Below are 19,519 nucleotides of genomic sequence, written 5' to 3'. Positions count from 1 at the left end.
TTCCAGAAGTCTGTTCAGCTTCCAAAACGTTCGGAAACCAAGGCACAGTGGTGTCGCAACAGGGGGGCGGTGCACCCCGGATTCTATATCTGTGGGGGTGACAAGAAGTCACTCCGCAGGGGCTCACGGGGGCGTGAGCAGCCATCGCGCCAATGCAGCCGCATGTGGAAGATCCTCCATTCATGGCTGCAGCCGCGAGCAGAGGATCCCAGCACTGATGGCAAACCGCCAAGTACAGCGCATGTGTGGCATCACATGCATGCGCTGTACGGACGGTGCCAGGATCCCTCCATCGCCACTACAGCCGCAAGCAGAGGATCCCGACACCGTCTGTACGGCGCTGAAGTGGTGCCAGCAGCAAACCGCTATACAGCGAATGTGTGGAGTCGCTATGTACGGTGCATGCATTGTACGTAGCGATGCCACACGTGCACCCTACGTAGCGACGCCTGCTCCGGGTGTCACGCCGCCTTCCTTCGCCCCTGCCAAGGCATGGCTCCCGATTGGCTGCAGGAAGCTCCTGTAGCCAATTGGAAGCCGCATAAGCTGCGTCAGACGTTCAAGTTCCAAAGAACATTTGCAAACCAGAACACTCACTTCCGGGTTTGCGGCGTTCGGGAGCCAAAACGTTTGAGTTGCACGGCATTCATCAACCAAGGTACGACTGTATAAATGAGTATAAATACTTACAATTTTCTGTTTTCAAAACCAAAAATGGAACCTAAGACAAGTGAGGAATTATGACAAAAAGTTTAATAAATCTAAAAATGGCCTCACCATGCTATTCATTGGTGCAGCTGCACTGAAGTTCAATGTGAGACCAAGCTCTGTAACCAAGTGGGGTAAAGGCAACGCAAAGGATTCTTCTTTATGATCCTTCTGATGAGACGCTTGAACAAGTTCCCCAATATTTCTCCTGTTCAGTTAATAAGAACATAAATAAAAGAGGTTTCAAGACACCCCATTTCAATTTACTAGCTATGTCAACATTAGTGATAAATCAATCCATCCTCCTCCCTCCCAATTTTAGTTTTGGACAGATATTCTTTGTTTAGTTTAATCTCTTCATTCAGTTGCTTATAACTGTTTTGAAGTGCTGTGAAATGGTTGTTATGCTTATTTCTTGTTGTGAGGCTGTGTAGTTTGTATTGTTTTACATTTGGAAAATGTAATAAAAAGTATCAAAAAGAACAAGAAACTTTTGGCTTGCCATGTTATGACAGATCATCTCTTTCAGAGACAGAAATCTCTAAGAGCCCTCTAATAATGGCCTTGTGTTTGCAATATTTTAACATCTTCAGTTTCATCCTTTTACTTTTAAATCTCGTACTAGAGATTCTACCACACAGTGCCAAACCTTTTTTAAAAAAAGAGTGAGAGAACTGTAAATGTTTTACGGCCACTTACTGAAAATTTGACAATGAATTCTGCACACTTCTAAGCAAGCACAATGCTTCAGATTCCTTCACTGCAGTGAAAGCATGAGAATCACACACATTTGTTCCCTTCTTTAATGCAAAACCCTTGTTGGTTTTAACTATGGTTAAGCATATGCTTGCCCCAGTTTTAACCATGGTGAATGCTAACCAGGGTCCATTATTGCTCAGGAACTACCTGGTTTATAAACATCTGGTGAAAACCAACGCTGATGGTAAATGCCAAAGCTTCAGCAGCTCAGGTGGGCTGGCCACTGACCAGTCTTGTGTCCCTCTTTTAGACTTTGAAGGAGGAGGAGGAGGAGGAGGAGGAGGAGGAGGAGGAGGAGGAGGAGGAGAAGTTTGGACTTGATATCCTGCCTTTCACTCCCCTTAAGAAGTCTCAAAGTGGCTAACAATCTCCTTTCCCTTCCTCCCCCACAACAAACACTCTGTGAGGTGAGTGAGGCTGAGAGACTTCAGAGAAGTGTGATTAGCCCAAGGTCACCCAGCAGCTGCATGTGGAGGAGCGGGGAATTGAACCCGGTTAACCAGATTATGAGTCCACTGCTCTTAACCACTACAGTACACTGGCTTCCAGTACTGGTTATTATAGGAGGCAGCAGCAGCAGACCTCTTTGATGTGGCACCTTCCAGCCAAGTCATTTCCTTTCCCCACTTGGGACACTGTAGGGAATGGAGTACTGTGGCTGGAAGCAACTGAATGAGAGCCATTTTCTGCTGCTGTCACCAGTGACAGTAGTGAAGATGAAAATTTCAGAAAACGAGAAGCAGCAAAAGGAAGTAATTTAAAGGTTGTGACCCCTGACTTCAGTGGTGGAGGTAAAGCATTTTTAAGAGCTGAAAAGGGGGGTAGTCTGGAAAGAGAAAAGGCCCACATAGGAGGGGACACATTGCTAGGCACTATAAGGAATCTCTCAATCTTGCAGCTATTTCTAGTGCATGTAAAAGCCTGAACTGTGGTTAAAGCTAGCAGGAAGTAGTTTGGGGATTTAGGAGGACAGGGGGTACTGGAAGGAAGCAGAAGATGCTTGTAACATTATGGTACAGAGCCTGTTCCCTTAACTATGCTTAAGGAATCAGGAGTGCTTATGTCTGCACCCTCTGTAATGCAGGATGTGACTATTTAGTATTAGCCCTTATATCATGGATTTTAACACGTTGACCATAAGCATACCAAGATTTTACCACTCTAATGTTGAAATCAATAACATTCTGTATACACACCTGCAAATTTCATTGTGCTTAATTTTTTGCCATTTTTCATGGAGCTGATATGCAAGGTCAGAATCCACACTCCATGTAGAACTGTCCAGAGATAGGCTCCTTTCCCAAAGCAGATTTGCTAAAATAATAACATTCCGTTTCATTGATACATAATATTTGCTAATTGCTTTTGTTCCAAAATTTGATTTCAATAAGTCATAAAGAGAGAACATTTAGAAATACGTGGTATTACCAATGCATAACAGCTATTAAACACCCCCCATATTTATGCACAAGACCACAAACGTCTATATTTTTTTAAAAAATATGCACCAATATTATTCTCTCCCTCTTGCACAATTTTCTGCCCCACCTTCCCTTTTAGGCTCTTGCAAAACCAGCACCCCTGCCATGCTCACAAATCTGCATTGCTCCTTTCCCCAGAACAAAAGCAAACTATCTAAAGCAGACTGACTTCACTATAAGATGTTCAACATAGAATAACCAGAAGGCTACTAAAATCTACCAAGAAGAAGTTAGGAATTCAGAAAGAAATAATGTTTACTTTAAAAAAAAACACATCTTATTCACACTGTTGCCAGTCCTTATCCTTTATCCATTAGTACCGTAGATGGAAACATCCTTCTTTTCTGCTTTTACCTGTGTCTGACATTCGCAAGGAACAGTACACATCACGATGTGCTATGGCTTCAAAATGAAGATCTCCCTTCTGAAAAACATTGATTAAAGCACTAAATAAATTAACAAATATTGCAGGGGGTCGGACTAGATGACCCTTGGGGTCCTTTCTAACTCTTCAATTCTATGATTGTATTTAAATCAGCATGTAAAGAACAACTCTATGGTTTTCAATATTTCCCCATACCCTATGTTTTTTAAAAATACAAACATGTAAAAGGGGGGGGGGGGATCAAGCCACTTTGCACATTAGATGGAAGTGATGAAAAGTGCTTGCACCTTAAACAATCTCCACTAGCTTTCAGAATCATGTGTACTTTCAATTTCCACCACTTAAAATAATATGCAAAGTGTTCCATAGTATCCCAGTTTGAGTTCTGCACCCTATTCAATGCAATACAAAATGAATTCAGAAGGAATATTTGATGCTCCAATGACTCTGAGTAAATTAAGACTTCATTCAACCATTTTCCTAACAACATTTTCCTAACTTGAAATTTGGATAAACCTCCCAAAACTCTAATACTCTGAAAATATAGTATCACTTCAAAAATTAATTACTACTCTATGAACTGTAAAATATGCAAGTCAGAATATACTACTGTAAACATATGCAATTCAATATACTACCTGGGACAAAGCAGAATAAATTTTCAGCGGTATCTCGAATATCACTCCAATATTTGTGGCCACAAAAATATTGGAAAATAAACTTGTTACTGATTCTTTGATGTGGAGTTTCAAGGAAAACACATTCCAACATCCTGGAGGTAGAGTCAAAGGATCTGTGAAGTTCAGAACCTAATGGCAAAAAACATCAGATCAAACCAAGTGCTTATAAAGTACATCTACATGAAAAATCTTGCTCCGTTTGTTATCTTCTGCTTCTAATAATACACAGGGGAGTTGCAGATTGGGTCCTAGCTAAACAAATTTATCTATTTAGTCATGTATACACAGGGCTGCTTGCATTCCTTAACAGTCATGCTGTGCATGTATGGAATTTGGTAATGGGTGAAAAAATCGGCACCCTGACAGCCTCAAGCCTGCCATGAGGAAAGATTCAAAAAATCTGCAGGCAATGCCTGGCAACATTTCAGAATACAGAAATGGGAAGATAAGCTACTATCTTCATCTGGTCAGCTTGGGACTTTTATGTCCTGAATAAGCTCTTCCCAAATTCCACAACTAGCAGACTAAAATAAATACAAAATAAGCAGTTTAATATAACTGTTCACAATTTATCAACCAGCAACACAATTTAAACTTTTCTTGGTTCTTCTGACGTGATTCTTTTTCTTTTAGGGCTGAGTACACACGCCCAGTATATAAATGGAGATTTTAATGAATGGGATGCTGATATACATTGCTAATTGTTTAAGGAAAAGTACCAAGTGAGGCTTACAAGAAAAACTCACCTTTAAAATATCCTTTGTTTCTCTTGAAACATACACGTCATTTAGCACAATGCTAAAATCAAAATTGTTGGTAAACCATATTAACCAAGATGCAGAAATACTGCGATGTGGTTCTATATAAAATACCGTTGCAAATGGATCGATTCCAACATACCTATAGACAGAAAACAGTTCACTGCTAAATGTTATTCACTTGCAAAAAATCACACCCAGACTTATGGTCTAACCAGGATCTTTAAAGCGTACCTTTTTATTATTGCTGCTTATCAAATAATATTGTCTTATTTGATTATATTTCTGTATTGTTGCGTGTGCATATACATACATTTTTCAGAATTATAAACCACCTGGTAAGAGTAGCATGCCCTGGAAGTTGCATTAGGAATTATTCAAATGGACGAAATCAAAGTAAATATAAGGGTAAGATCACAAATTAGATAGGGCTGCTTCACATCTGCATACATCATTTGCATCACGGGTGAATATGTGAACTGACTTCACTGAAAACCTATTTGAAGGCGAGGAAGAAACTTCTATCCATGCTATTTGACTTGAACTATGTCTTCCACATGAGCCAGGACATCACGTGATGAGTGTGACTATGCACACTTCGTAAGTAGAACATCTGAGAACATAGCATGTGGTAAACACCTGAGGTTCTTGTGTTTCTTTCCCTAGATCCACTACATTGGAAGTGTACCTCATACATATGCTGGCTTGGTCATGTACACAGAATGGAAGATGGCAGGATCCCCAAAGATGGGCTGGCTTCAGGCACCAGGCCTGCTGGCCAGCCAACTCTCTGTGTCATGAGACAAAGGTTCTTGAGGGCAGGAGAAGTAAGGCAAGACCTACAAGGTCTACACAATCATTCAGGCCTGCTAGCTGTAACTGTTAACAGCAAACTGCCAAGTCACTGTGACTCGTGACTCATCTTGAGTGCCCTATAAAAGTAGCCAGCCTCTCTATGGGCCTCAGTCAGTCAGTCAGTGCCTGTTTGTCTTAGCCAGTGTGTGTATCTGTACTATTTAAGGCTGACAGAGTGGGTCCAAGACTCCAGTTAATCAGTAACTAAGACAATGATTCTGTGAAGAGTTAGATAGCTGCTATGAGCACTCTGTGTACGCTCTTTGACTATACTGTTTATGAACAACTTTATTTTCTCAAGCAAAAGTTGTATTCTGTTCATAAAGACTCTGCGAGATTAATTTACTGCTGTGCGACACTCTGTGTTACAAAGATGTCTGCAAATGTGACACGAAGGCTGGCAGCATTAACTCTGCCATGTGGAAATCACTTGCAGACAACCGCAGTGTCTGGAGACAGAAAGAGAGGTCATGTATCCACAGCAGTGACCGCTGGGAGAAGTGCAGAGAGAAGAAATGCCATGGTGTATTACTAACAGTGAAACCAGACACCTTGACTTGCCCCAGCTGCTATAAAACAGGGCTTCCCCTTATTAGTCTCTACAACCACCTCTCCAACAGTTTGACTTTACCCCCAAAGGCGTACTCTTCCATTGTTTCTCAAGAGAGACAACAGCACATGGAAATCTCTATATGCCCCGGATATATAATGTGGAAGTGGGATTTGTAGAGCTCCATGACATTTAAAGAAGCCCTGCAAGTCATTTGTGCTCTGCCACATGAACTAGTCCAGAGCTAGAACACCCATCTGTTTTCACACGAATTACTATGTAGAGCATGAACTTCAAAAAGTGTTCTCAACTTCTTTGCTTTGGTATATGTTTAATAATTTAAAATGGCAGCATTAAACAAAAAAACTCACCCTTCCATTACAGGATGGGAATGGCATGCTTTTGGCAAAGCTGTACTGTCTAACAGATTCGTCCTCTCATTAGCAATGTGATTGCTTCCAGGGCCACACAATGTACCTGTGCCAAGGAAAACAGACATCTTATTGTAGCACACACTTTTAAATATATAGTCTGAGAATGTTGTTATTCTAAGGAGGCTAAATGCAGTGCTCTTGATTCAGCCTTATCTACATTTTGATGTTTTATTGGGTGTTCAAAGGGTTCCATTTTTACTGCACAGTTATGCCAATATCTCAGGATATATTACTGACTGGGATGGAATGTGATACAAATCGAACAAATGTGGGTTCAGGATGACTAAATCTCTCTGGTTATGAGAGATTTCTTGCCTGAGCTTTTGCAGGTTAACTCCAGAAGCATGTTCCACTGACTTCAATGGGGCTTACTCACATCAGCCCTATTATGTGCAATCAGGCTATACTACTGAATTCCTTCTTCTGTTTCTGCATCAGAATAATGTGAGTTCATAGCAGACTTCCATTTGTTTACTACAATTTTAAGAGCTTCTTTCCCCAACTGATGAACACCAGTGCATTGTTAGGTAATGTGAAGTGTCAGCAGACTGCAGTTCTATACCAAGTGCTGGAGGAGCAGAATTACAGATTGAAATGCAAAGTTGCACAGAGTGACTCAGAAATACAACGGAATTATTTTTTAATGCTCAAATACAAGCCAAATCTTGAGATCTGTGGACACTCCTAAAGCATTTGTCCTTGTTTATGAATAAAACCAAGGCATTTGTAAATTTCATAAACGTAGTGTTGTAAGTACGTTGCACATAATAGATTTACAGCACAGCACTAAGTGCCATCAGCTTTGTGCAAGTTACCAGCAGGTAAGCGTGTAAGCTTAAGTTGACAAGAATGCAATTATTTCTGACAAGAATGCAATTATTTCTGACAAGAATGCAATTATTTCATCTCCCCACACACCACTGCACAGAAAAATGTTTATTCCATGGCTTCAAGATGTCCTGAACTTTACATCTCTCTTTTTTGGGTGGCGGGGGGTGGGCGACAGATGTGCTAGAAGTGGTCGTGAAAATGGATACTTAATATATAATCTTCAGGAAGTGTATCTGTTACATGCCATATCCTCTTTAATACACTCTGTCATATGATATAATGGGGAAGGTAGACATCAGACTATGTTGTATTGAATACACTGTACCTTTACAAACAACAGAAGCAACTCTTGTGAAATTTGTGGTCAGTGATGGCAGCAATATTGGCTCAAACTGCACAGAAAATTTTCCTTCCTGTGACAAGTGTTTTACATCCTACAAAGAAATCACATTACATTAGTATAATGCTATAACTGCCTTAACTGCTGTGAAGTTCATCTTCACGACAATTTAAACTGCAATTTGTCAGATCAAATCTCAAATCATCTACATTCACCCAAGGATAGTTCTTAAGCTAATTATGATACTCTAAACAATCAGACGTGGATCCCTTTTGTGAATCTGATAAAAGCTATAGACTCATTTCCCAGAAAAATGCACACAAACATATACATACACAATTTTACATGCAGTTTCATTTACAACATTGGGTGGAATAAATTGCACCCGGTTCATAGAACCCCTGAAGCCATCCATGAACTCCCTGCGGTTCCCTGGACCACAAGTTAAGAACCCCTGTATTAAATTATATATTTTTTAAAAAGTTACCTGCACATAAAGAAGGTTGCTCCCTGAATGCAACACATACAAGACTACTGGGGAATCGTCTGTTCAAAAAAAGTATAACAGTCAAAAAGTCAAACCATATTTTTGTCCACTGCTGCAAGAACATACTATATCAACGAAACATACATGCAGACACATCTTGGACTTACCAGAGGTCTGTGTTTTGTCCATTGCTACATAAACTACAAAAAGGTTTTCCAGTAAGTACTGCCTAAGGTCCACAAATTCATGTTGCATATTTTCCATTTTGACCATTAAGCTTATCTCTAGCAGCATTAGGCCATCAGATGCAAAGCAGCAACTCTAATGCAAAACAGAAAGGGAAATCCAAAAAATTATTCACATGAGAACAATCAGAATGATTCATTCAGAACTGCAAGACTTAACCTGCTATGGTCCCTTTAAAAAAATCCTGGTGTCTAGCATGCCAAAAGAGGAGATGTTTTACTGGGAATCTGAAGGGAAAGTTATACTAATTTAGGAAATAATGTTTTGCTACAAATGCACAGCAATGGGACATCATGATATACATTCTGCCTCTTTAGGATAAATACTGTTCCTCTGCACATGCTGCACTGGAAATCCTCTAGCTATACAGAGTTAAGGAAACAAAAATGATGGGTGGGTACATAAGTGTAAATAGACATGTACACACAGTTCTCTAACATGACCATTATATATTTCTTCTAAAAGTTAGTTTAGCACCTTCAAAAGAGAATTAAAATCTACAGTCATATATGGACAGTGGACAAGGCAGACCTCCACTTCTTAATCCACAAAAGTGTATTCCAGTAAGAGTGTGCCCTTTAACTGTTAGGCACTTCTTGACATGGAATGGTAACAGGGGTGCCAACTTGAATAAAATATTGGGAGGGGGGCAGGTAAACCCCACCCTACATAATCGATCACATGATGAAGTGCATGCACACCACTGAATGGCAGTGCCCATCAACTTGAGGTGGGCAGCCCCCTCAATTATTTTATGGGGGGGGTGAAAACCACTTGTCCCCTAGGAGTTGGCTCCTATGAATGGTAAAATGTAGGAACTGGTGACAAGAAACTTTGAGCTAATCTTCAGGCCACACTGATGAGAGTCTGTCTTATACTGGACTTCTTTAAATATATGATAGATGCAGTCATGCTGGAAGAAAACAGATACACTAAATTAAAGTTACTGTGAGCAGATAGAGCCTAGGTCAATACGGTAGTTGATAATTTCCCGTAGAGAAAAGATTTGGGAATAAGCAAAGATTTGGGAATAAGCAATATCCAATCTAGATGGTGAATGGTTCAATGAATCCATGCAGTTCCAACCTGAATATTGTTGTCTTCCTTATAAAGACAACAATATTCAGGTTGGAACTGCATGGATTCATTGAGCCATTCACCATCTAGATTGGATCTACTTGATGGCATGCAGCCATAAAAATAGCACAGCTAAGACATAGTCCTCAGAATGATGTCATGGCTTTTTGCACGGTCAGCATCAGATTTGGCCTAAGACACTCTTAACGGCCAAAGACAGGCTGCAATTCAAAAAGTGAATGATGCCAGTCAGATCACAGTTGGCAAGATTAATGGGGGAAATTCCCAAAGAATTCAATGCACTACATAGTGTACCAACGTAACTTGCTCATTATGCCAGCATACACAGGATGAAAGGGATCAGTGCTTTGAGGAGGTAATGCTCCAATGACAGAGTAATCTCAGCATACAATATCACTTAAGTACCTACTTCCCAGTGCAGTGTCACATAGAATCACAGAACGGTAGAGTTGAAACAGACCCCCAAGAGTCATCTAGTAAAACCCCTTGCTCTGCAGGAATCTCAACCAAAGCATCCATACCCTGGGTTAGCTGTTCCATGGAATAGACCTAAAGTTGTCACAGAAGCTAAAATATCCTGAATTAGCCTTAAGGATTCACCCTTGTTCATATACGTTGATGCCCCCAAGACCACAGCTGAGTCCAGCTCAACTAGGTTAGCTGTGTGTGGCTGGTGTAGTCTCTGATTTAGGAAGAAAAGTATACACCGTACCTTAAAATGCTGATACAATTTGTTAAGTAATCGGCATTCAAGACGAACTTTTAAGTGACTGACATTCCTAGTTTCTGCCTGGAAAAACAAACAAAACAAAAAAAAACAGTCTGAAAGAAGGTCAAACCAGTATGGTGTGTAGAAGTGTGATGAAGTGCTTAGAAAATTAGACTAGGACCAGGTTTCAGATCCCCACTTGGCTGTGATGCTCACTGGGTAAATTTGAACCAGTGTCTGTCCGTCTGCTAGAGTTATTGTGAAGATGGGAGGGGGAAAGCAATGTACGCCATCTTGAGCTCCTTAGATAAAAGTGTTATAATAAATGTGATAACGAACTCTACATTTTTATTATCAGCATTAAAAAAACCCAGCCCTGACATTTATATAATTCTGACAACTTTTTATAGTTGCCTTCTGTGTTTTACGTGGTTGACTGCATTGCTACATACCTAAAATATTTTAGCAAATTCAACCATACGCCAAAAAACGGATCTATTTTCAAACAAATATGCCAATTATGGTCCTGAATTTGGTCCTCAAGGATACTTAGAGCTTGTATACCCTATATAAATCAGGTATTTTGAAATTAAATTCACTAATGAACAGTACCATTGCCAAAGTCAGCTTTACATTATACCAATTTATTTTCTGGTTAAGAATGCTTTCAAATACCCATGAGGGGGAGCTATAGCACATCTAATCATACCACTATTTAACTGTTTAATTATTTGCTGGTTCTTTTTTTCAAATGTGAATCTCAATTTCTTCTCCTAAACCCACCACATTTTGCAGGAATTCAAGGTCAAAAGGTGGGAACAATAAATGGTTTTGTCAGTTATAGGTACATGAGAACCATCAGAAACCTTCACATAAACATTCACAATCAACAGCCACTTATCCATGCAATGAGAATTGCAGAACATCTTCGTGCCAACTCTTAAAGAACAGAGTATCTTCTATGTTGCTGTTATGTTACAGAATAAATTGCCTTAGTATTATTAACGCTAAAGCCAGTACAATTCTGTTGCCACATTTAATATAGCAAACCTGTTCCCCTTGCTTCTGCCACAGCAGGCAGAGCCAGTGATCGAGTTTGCAATAATTTCATAAAGCATTTAAAGTAACTTTAAGGGATAAATAAATACAAATCCATCCTTTCCTCTGTGTGTGTTTTAAATACTTGCAAACAAAACTTTGCTCTGTGCAAAGCAGACGCATAAAAAGTGGCTCAAACCAGATTATGATAATCATTGCTGCTGCTGCTGCTGCTGCTGCTGCTGCTGCTGCTGCTGCTGGACAAGCAGCAGAACAATTACATAGATGTTTCCCAACAAGGAAGACCCACAAGCATTGTTACACATTTCACTAACAGTAGGCATGTTTGTTTTTGCGCTCATGTAGCTTCTCCCTTTATAAAATGCATGTAACACTTCCAGTCAAGTTTTCAAGTATAAACTCAGCAAGATGACATCCCAGCTGGCACTGGCCTAGCAACCATTAGAGAAAAACTAGCCTAATCTTTAGCTGTAGATTTCAAGATTATTTGACTTCGAAGATTCTAACAACAATATTTTAACACCAGATTTTTTTATTTTTTTTTAAATGTACAAATGAGGAGCTGGGTCGCAATATGAAAGAAACTTGCTGTGGCAAAGGATTCAGGTAGGTAGCTGTGTTGGTCTGACACAGTCGAAATAAATAAATAAAAATTTAAAATATCCAGTAGCACCTTAGAGACCAACTAAGTTTGTCCTGGGTATAAGCTTCTGTGTGCATGGTATCTGAAGAAGTATGCATGCACATGAAAGCTTATGCCCAGAACAAACTTAGCTGATCTCTAAGGTGCTACAGGACAATTCTTTAAATTTTAAAATTTATTTGCTGTGGCAAAGTTAGGAAAGAGACCCTGAGCAACACTCTTAAAAAAACACACTAATTTTGAATACCAGGTCCTGCCCAGAAATGCTGGAAATAGTACTGGGACCTACAGTCTCCAGTGCGACAACTCTGGACACAAAGGCACTGCGCAGGATTTGTCCTGCTGACTGCAAGACCTCGAGTCCCCCCCCCCCCGCGCGCCCCTCACACACACACTAATCATGAGGTAGTTGAGGGCGGTTACCTATTCCCCTTGAGTAGTACATAGAACTAGGGGGAGGAAACTGGTTTATCTGATGCCCTTTCCCCACTTCCTCTTTCACCTCTAGGTGCTTTTTAAAGCTCAGACTGCTACGCGAGCTGCTGATCTGAGCCTTGAAGAGGAAGTGGAGAGAATGTGTTGCTTTCTCTCTGTCTGTTTCTTTTTTCTTGGGCTAGTGGGGTGGGGAGCAGGTAGAGATTGATCCGGAGAGAAAAGCAAGATGCTGAAATTAAATACTCTATTCTCAAGGGTTTATCACAAGACATTGTGTGTGTGGCCATAGATTTGGAATACTCAAAGGAGCTTATTCAAATCCTGGCCTCTTCTGATCTGCACAGCCTGTCTGTTTAGTCCACATCAGGGTTTACCAACATTTTGGGGCTGGTGGGCCAGATTTGGGGGGGGTTTGAGTGTGTGTTATAGGGCACGAAGAACGAAGGTTACTTCCATACATTTTGCCTGGTATGCAATTTTTGTTTTGTTTTGTTATTATACTTCCATTTGCCTACAAATCTATATATAATCAGCAATGAGAAGTAAGAAATATTGTTATTCCAAAGAGCAGCTACTTCTAGTGTACTTCTTGTTGTGTTTGCTTCACATTGCGGATTTTCAGGTTGCAAACGCGGCAAACCCAGAAGTGTATACTTCCGGGTTTCGCCCCACGTGCATGTGCAGAAGCGTTCTGCATGCTTCGCACATGTGTAGAAGCGCTCTATCCTGCTCCATGCTTGCGCAGAAGCGCAGCACTAGTTGCAGACTTTTCGGGGTGCAAATGGCACCCTGGAACGGATCATGTCTGCAACTAGAGGTACCACTGTACTGGAGAGCAGCAAAGGGCAACGCAGGAAATGAAACAAGGACATGTGTGCATTGTACTTGGGGTTTCAGTGGTCAGTGGTCAATTGTGCAACTCACAGGAATGATTATTGTTCCTCCATTTGTACTGTTGCAGAGCGAGATGCTATCAACAATACTACTATCTCCCTCCCCACTACAATATTCTGCCAAGAATCAACAACAATAGCCCTTAAAACCCCATGGTACCATTTCCATTAACATTAAACAGAAAGCTGAGGTACAGTTCTTTTTGAAAAACAAAGCAACCTTACATGGTCCCTAAAATATAACTTTTTTTAAAAAAAAAAAGTTACTATACCAGTGTCTGTGAGATCTGGATACTGTTGATATGTGGAAGCAGTAAATAAGTATTTGCTAGCTGCTTTCTAGAGTCTTCTGAAATGGTCCTTGAAGTTCCTGTTCCAAAGACCTGGTGTAAAACAGTACATTACATTCACTATTTTCAAACAAAAATAACATGCTTTAGCATGTTACATGCTAAAATAGCAGAATATATTGAAATTATTCAGTAACACACCTGCACCAATTGTTCATATATAAAAACATTTCCAGAGTGCAAGGCCTCTCCGCAAAATGGTTTACAACATTTTTTCCTCTGTTTATTGCTTCTTCAGCAATATTTTTAAAATTGGGGGAAAGGTTCTGCTTCACTAGGTGATTCCAGGCAATTGGGGATGACAGTCAATGTGATTATATTAATGCCATGTGGTCAGTAAGATATGGCATGTGGTGACATCACAATGTCAATTCAAAGTGAAGGCGATTTCTGTTTGAGCATGAACTAAAAAAAAATGTCCAGACCACAGCTACCATACTGAACCATTTTAGACAATTTTATATGCCATTCCTAAAAGTACCACTTTTCATCTACCTGGGCTAGGTCTGATAAACATAAAAAGAGTAAGAACAAATCTAGGCATTTTATGAATCAAATAGCAAAAGATGCATTAAAATGTGAATAGGACTTTCACAATGAATAATGTGACATAAATCTCCAAATAGGCTGCTGAGGGGAAACTGAAAGATAAGTGTACTAACATTTGTTTCTGCTATTTAGATGGTTATATAGTATTTTACTTGGACAGTGGCTTTCTATATGAGATTTCTAAGGAAGAGGGAAGATAATCTCCTAGTAATTCTTGCTGAAGTGGTTCCGCAGTGCAAGTTATGAAACTGAAGCAAGGAGATCAAAGACAAAACAATCTTTTAAACTAATGATTGTGGTTCCATAAGTCCACTTTTCTGACAAGTGTTACACAAAAATCCCCTCTCTTGAGCTCTTATGAACTAGGACTTGGAGAAAGCAAAAAAATAATAATAATGTATATATATATCTCTCTCTGCGGCAATAATCCAAACCAAACAGACAATTTCCCCTTCCCTCACAGAAGCTGGACTGTTTGGTTCCTAGGGCAACTGAAGAGAATCAAGAGGAGTGAAGGCACCAGTGGCAGGAAATTTACTAGAGTAAATTAACATTCCAGGGTAGCCACAGTTGCTTGGTCAAGAAGAACCAGAGGCTTTGCCACCTCAGACACAATGCAAGTGAAATTACAATTTCACAAAAATTAACATGGCAATTTTATTTAATTATTATTATTATTTGCAACTTTACGATCGCTGAAGACTAGAATTCATTCATTTGCCTTAGTACATGCAAAAAAGGGAAATGGGCATAGCAGATGCAGTGTGGGTGGGTGGGTTGATGGCTGCAAGAGAGGTGATCACAGGGGAACAGCAGACAGATGTGAAGGAACCTCCTCCAGCATTATTTGCATGACTTTCAGTGCATGTTTATTCAGAAGTGTTGGTGAGGCTGTGGGAAAGTATTTCTAGCACTTATTCATGAGATGCGTGCTATAAACAAACGAGGGGGCTAAAAACAGAAGAATTTATATTATATTTGGGGGGTCTTGGGTATTGCTGCCTGAACAATTCAAATTAATAACTACACCAGGTGTTACAAGAGCAACTGAGTATCAGCTGCAGTTTTCTAATACTTCAAACATCTGAAGCACTTCGTTTAGCACAGTGTTTTACGTAAGAAAAAGGTGAAGGAAACTTTTGCACTAGATATGTAATTATTTAGAAACTTTTATGATGAAGGCCCAAGTTTTAAAAGCATATTATGTTTTATATTATATTATATTATATTATATTATATTATATTATATTATATTATATTATATTATATTATATTAGAATTTACACAAGTAAATATTATTTTTTCTTCTTTTTAAAGCCCAGTTAAATGTTACTAACTGTCAGGGAAGAGTTAGAAGTTTCCAGTTTCTCAGAGGGAGAAAGCATTCCCCAAGGGGGGAAGGAGAGCAGTGAATCTAATAGAAGAGAGCAAGAGGAACAACAGGGAGGGACTGGCTGTTCCCAGGAAAGGCAAGGGTTCAGTTCTAGCTCAGATTCGGAGGAGGGGAGATACAAGCCAGCTCTAGCCAGGAGGTTATAAAAAAGAGCGGGAAAGCGAAGGGAAGGGCGCGTTCGACATTTTGAGAGTGGCTGGTCACGGAGAAGCAGAGCTCAGAAGGTATCTGAAATAAGTGACTCTGAGGAATAATATTTAAGAACCGTTTATAAGATTGTTTTGTTAATAAGCAATAAAAAGTTATAAAAGAACAAGAAGCATTCGTGTGGTGATCTGAAGAGGACAACGACCAGGCCTGACACTAACCTTTTGTTTCTCTGTTATTTTAAAAATTTTATTCACAAATTCCACAGTAAACTGTTTTTTTAGAACTCCTTACAGATCCCTTCAGTTTATCAATGAAGTGTTATTCATCCAAGAGGTAGAGTGTGTGCAAACCTGTGACACAATCCAGATCACTGAGAAAATTCTCTTCTGCTAGTCCCTTTGAAGTGAATGCAACCGAAGGGTGTGTGTGTTTATTGGGTTGGTTCTATTTTTATTATTCATTTCATGTTTTTATATTGTGATTTTATGTTGCAACCGCCCCGAGACCTGCGGGCATAGGGTGGTATACAAATTTAATAAGTAAATAATGAATGAAGATCCCAAATTGTCTTATACATGCACAATGCAAACTGGTGTACAACAGCAAATTTTGCATGCAAAGTTTGAGATCATAGTGAATGCCAAGAGCCCTGCTGGTTCAAACCAAAGGTCCATCTAGTCACATTATGCCCTCTTACATGGTCAATAAAATGTGTATGGGAAGCGTGCAAGAATGACACATGTGCAATAGCAGTCCCCTGCTTGTGCTGCTCAGCAACTGCCATTCAAATACAATGCAGCCCTTACTGCACAAGGATCATGAGCAAAGGCACAGCCACACCCTGCCTCTGCTTCAACTGAGGAGTCTTTAACTCATCATGCCACGTCCAAGGTTTGGAAGGAGCAGGAAGGCTTTGTGTAGTACACTGCAGTCATCCTGGCTCCAGCAAGCGATATGTGCTATAAGATCCAGATGTCACTGCATAGACAATGGCAGCATTGCCTTAGTTCTCCAACCTACTGAGGTACAGCCTAGGAAGGCCGTCAGTTATAAAACTGAGGCATAATTCCTTGTATAATCTGTATAACACGGATTTTCTGGATGTCTCTACACTTTTTTCTGTAGCAGCAAATAAATCATGGCCAAACAGGGCTACATATACTTTTAGAACTACTGTATTTAATTGTCTGTAATGCTTAACATGGAATACAAATCTTTTTTTTTCCAGGTTAGAAAGGCTTACTTGAAAATGTACCTACAGGATGGTTGTCTTCAACTACCAGAGGGGAAAGTCGCCCACTTGCTTCTTCTCCAACACAAATGTAGAAAATTTTTAAGCCATTTGGGACCAGAAAAACAGACCCCTTAAAGCTTCAGTCCCTTGGAAATCATAATGCTCTCTGCAAGTATTATTTATTCATGACCAAGAACTGCTGGCAATGTTTCCTGGTTTTGCCCACTATTACGTCATTTGAAAAACAAATTACCTTCTAAATCTCAAGCTGATGAACAAAAGATTACCTGATATGAAAATATTCCATGAGATGAGGTATTTATAAATAATGTACTTTCAAAACTGCCTTCTTCTAATGGAAGAAACAGTACTCTGAAACAATTTTTTCCCATTGCTGGAATCACCTACAGATAAAATAAAAGTATCTGGTGTTCAATAGAATTAATTGCATTAATTTTATTACAGACTTGTAAATTTTAAGAAGTGGGTCACCACCCACCCCTTGCCCCACTAGTGACAGTGGTCCATAGCCGCCATGCTCCCCTGCACCTTCCTTTATGTAGTCTGAAGAGCAATACGAAACAAGGAGGGGCAGCTATAAAGAGACTGCATGCTAAGACAGAGGCTGGCTTCAAATGCAGCACTAAAATATGACTTAGCATTATAATTGTAACAACCAGGAACCTCAGGCTCATATGCCCCCTCCTCCCTTTTCCTACACGTCACAATCAGAAGCTTTCAATCATGGTTAGCAGCAAACCATAGTAGCTTGCCAATGTACCCAAACTTATATAACCACCACTATTTAACTTCCCAATCATGGTTTAGCATGATATGAATCATAGCTGTCAACTTTCAGATTTGAAAATAAGGGATCAGCAGCCTCACCTGTCCTGGGGACAGTCTGCAGGATATTTAACAATCCGGGGTAGCAGCAGGAACAAGTGGGAAACGGCGCTGGAATAAGGAAATTTCCTGCCCCCCAAAAAGGGAAGGTTGACAGCTATGATATGAATGAGCTTGGGTTTGCATGCTTCCCCTCAGCCCCCTCCTCTGGCTCCAGAGCACAAGGAGGAAATTGGAAACATAAACTTTAAAGGAGCATATCATTACATCCAAACTGGGAACTCTCATAAGTTTAAATGATTGTTTGTTGAAACAACCACAGTTTGACCTTGGCTCATTTCAACAAATCATAGTTTAAACAAGCTACATGTGTAAAAAAATAACCCACTGTTAGAAAATAAAATAAAAGCTAGTTCGTTAAAAACAAGAAATTCTCATAGCAGAGGAGAGTAACAAGGGCGAAAGGGCAGAGTCTTCTGAGGGAGTAAGAGTCATTTGGAGGGCGGAGAATGATTGAGCTAGAGGAGAGAAGACAACTGACATGGATGTATTGAGTTTTAAGTGTATTGGAATCCAAATGCAGGTGAAGCCACAAGCAACAGGGGCTGAAAAAGCAACGAGCAACAGTAAAAATTAGATACTTCTGAGGAACACAGAAAGCATATTTTTTTTTGGCACCGAAAATGTATGGGGAAATGTTCAGCTCAGCCCTAATAGAAATAAATGGGAAGACCAAGAACAAGCTGATGGCTGGGAAAGTAGGAAAGAAAGACCAGTTAGCTAACGCTTTTAGGGCCAAGGAAAGCATGAAACTCTGGCACTCTGCCCTAGCATAGTTTCCAAAAGTACATCAGCACTCACCCTGCTATGAACAGGAGACACATGAAAATGCCTAGTAGCTGTAAACATTGAATTCACTATAACATCTTTATCCTTACTAGGATTGTAAGCACATAGCATTTTAGCTTTAGGCAGTCCCAGCAACCTAAGGGAAAGAAGAAAGGGAAGTATTATTGGCAATGGAAAAAATGCAGTCATGTTTTCCACTCCACATGCAAACATAGTGTGTTCAGAAAAACCCCTACAGCTTGGGCCCATTGGAATTTAAACCAAAGATAACTTTGGGATACAGACACAATGTGGTTTTGGCATGACATGAACAAATCCAAGCCAAAAGCCACCTCATCCTCATCCAGAGTTCCCTTTTCATGAAAACCAGCAGAACATGGTTATAGCTTGCAGGTAATCCTGGGTCCAACATTTTCACTTGAGGCCTAGGAGGCCTAGATGGCTAGGAGTGCCTATTTCTAATTCCAACTGGTTCACCAGCTACAGCCCCTTTTGGACAGAGATAACTTGGCTATGGTACTCCATGTTCTGGTAACTTCCAGATTGGATTACTGCAACGTGCTTTACATAGGGCTGCTCTTGAAGAGAATTCTGAATGCAGTGGTTCAAAATGCAGTGGCCAGATTGCTGACTAGGGCTGCCTTTAGAACTCTTACGATTGTTCTAAAACTGCTATGTTTGCTGTCAGTTCATTTCCAGATTCAATTCAAGGTGTTTAGTGTGTAAGGCCCTATAGGACTTTAGCCCCCGAAATCTGAGAGACTGCCTCCTTCTTTACAGACCTTCTCTGGTATTAA

The 19,519-nt window shown here is 40.1% G+C and overlaps 1 protein-coding gene across 5 annotated transcripts in view; it reads right to left on the bottom strand.

Moving 5' to 3' along the window:
* The window catches only part of TMEM131L (transmembrane 131 like), a 72,456-nt gene that overhangs the window by 17,455 nt on the left and 35,482 nt on the right, over positions 1–19,519 (bottom strand). For 4 of the 5 annotated variants that reach the window (XM_079990407.1, XM_079990408.1, XM_079990405.1 and 1 more), the window contains exons 5-17: positions 18,735–18,858; positions 17,315–17,431; positions 13,624–13,734; positions 10,325–10,402; positions 8,436–8,589; positions 8,269–8,327; positions 7,767–7,875; positions 6,548–6,653; positions 4,760–4,913; positions 3,972–4,142; positions 3,303–3,372; positions 2,664–2,781; positions 778–916 (exon numbers count right to left, since the gene is read on the bottom strand). In XM_079990407.1, the coding sequence (XP_079846533.1) occupies positions 778–916; positions 2,664–2,781; positions 3,303–3,372; positions 3,972–4,142; positions 4,760–4,913; positions 6,548–6,653; positions 7,767–7,875; positions 8,269–8,327; positions 8,436–8,589; positions 10,325–10,402; positions 13,624–13,734; positions 17,315–17,431; positions 18,735–18,858 (1,510 nt within the window). The remainder of the gene's footprint in view (positions 1–777; positions 917–2,663; positions 2,782–3,302; positions 3,373–3,971; positions 4,143–4,759; positions 4,914–6,547; positions 6,654–7,766; positions 7,876–8,268; positions 8,328–8,435; positions 8,590–10,324; positions 10,403–13,623; positions 13,735–17,314; positions 17,432–18,734; positions 18,859–19,519) is intronic. The other variant, XM_079990409.1, reaches the window with a different exon arrangement.

This window comes from Podarcis cretensis, assembly GCF_951804945.1.
Source record: "Podarcis cretensis genome assembly, chromosome: 9".
Classification (NCBI taxonomy): domain Eukaryota; kingdom Metazoa; phylum Chordata; class Lepidosauria; order Squamata; family Lacertidae; genus Podarcis; species Podarcis cretensis.
The sequence above is the reverse complement of the archived record's forward strand: the minus strand, read 5'-3'. Positions and strand labels throughout refer to the sequence as shown.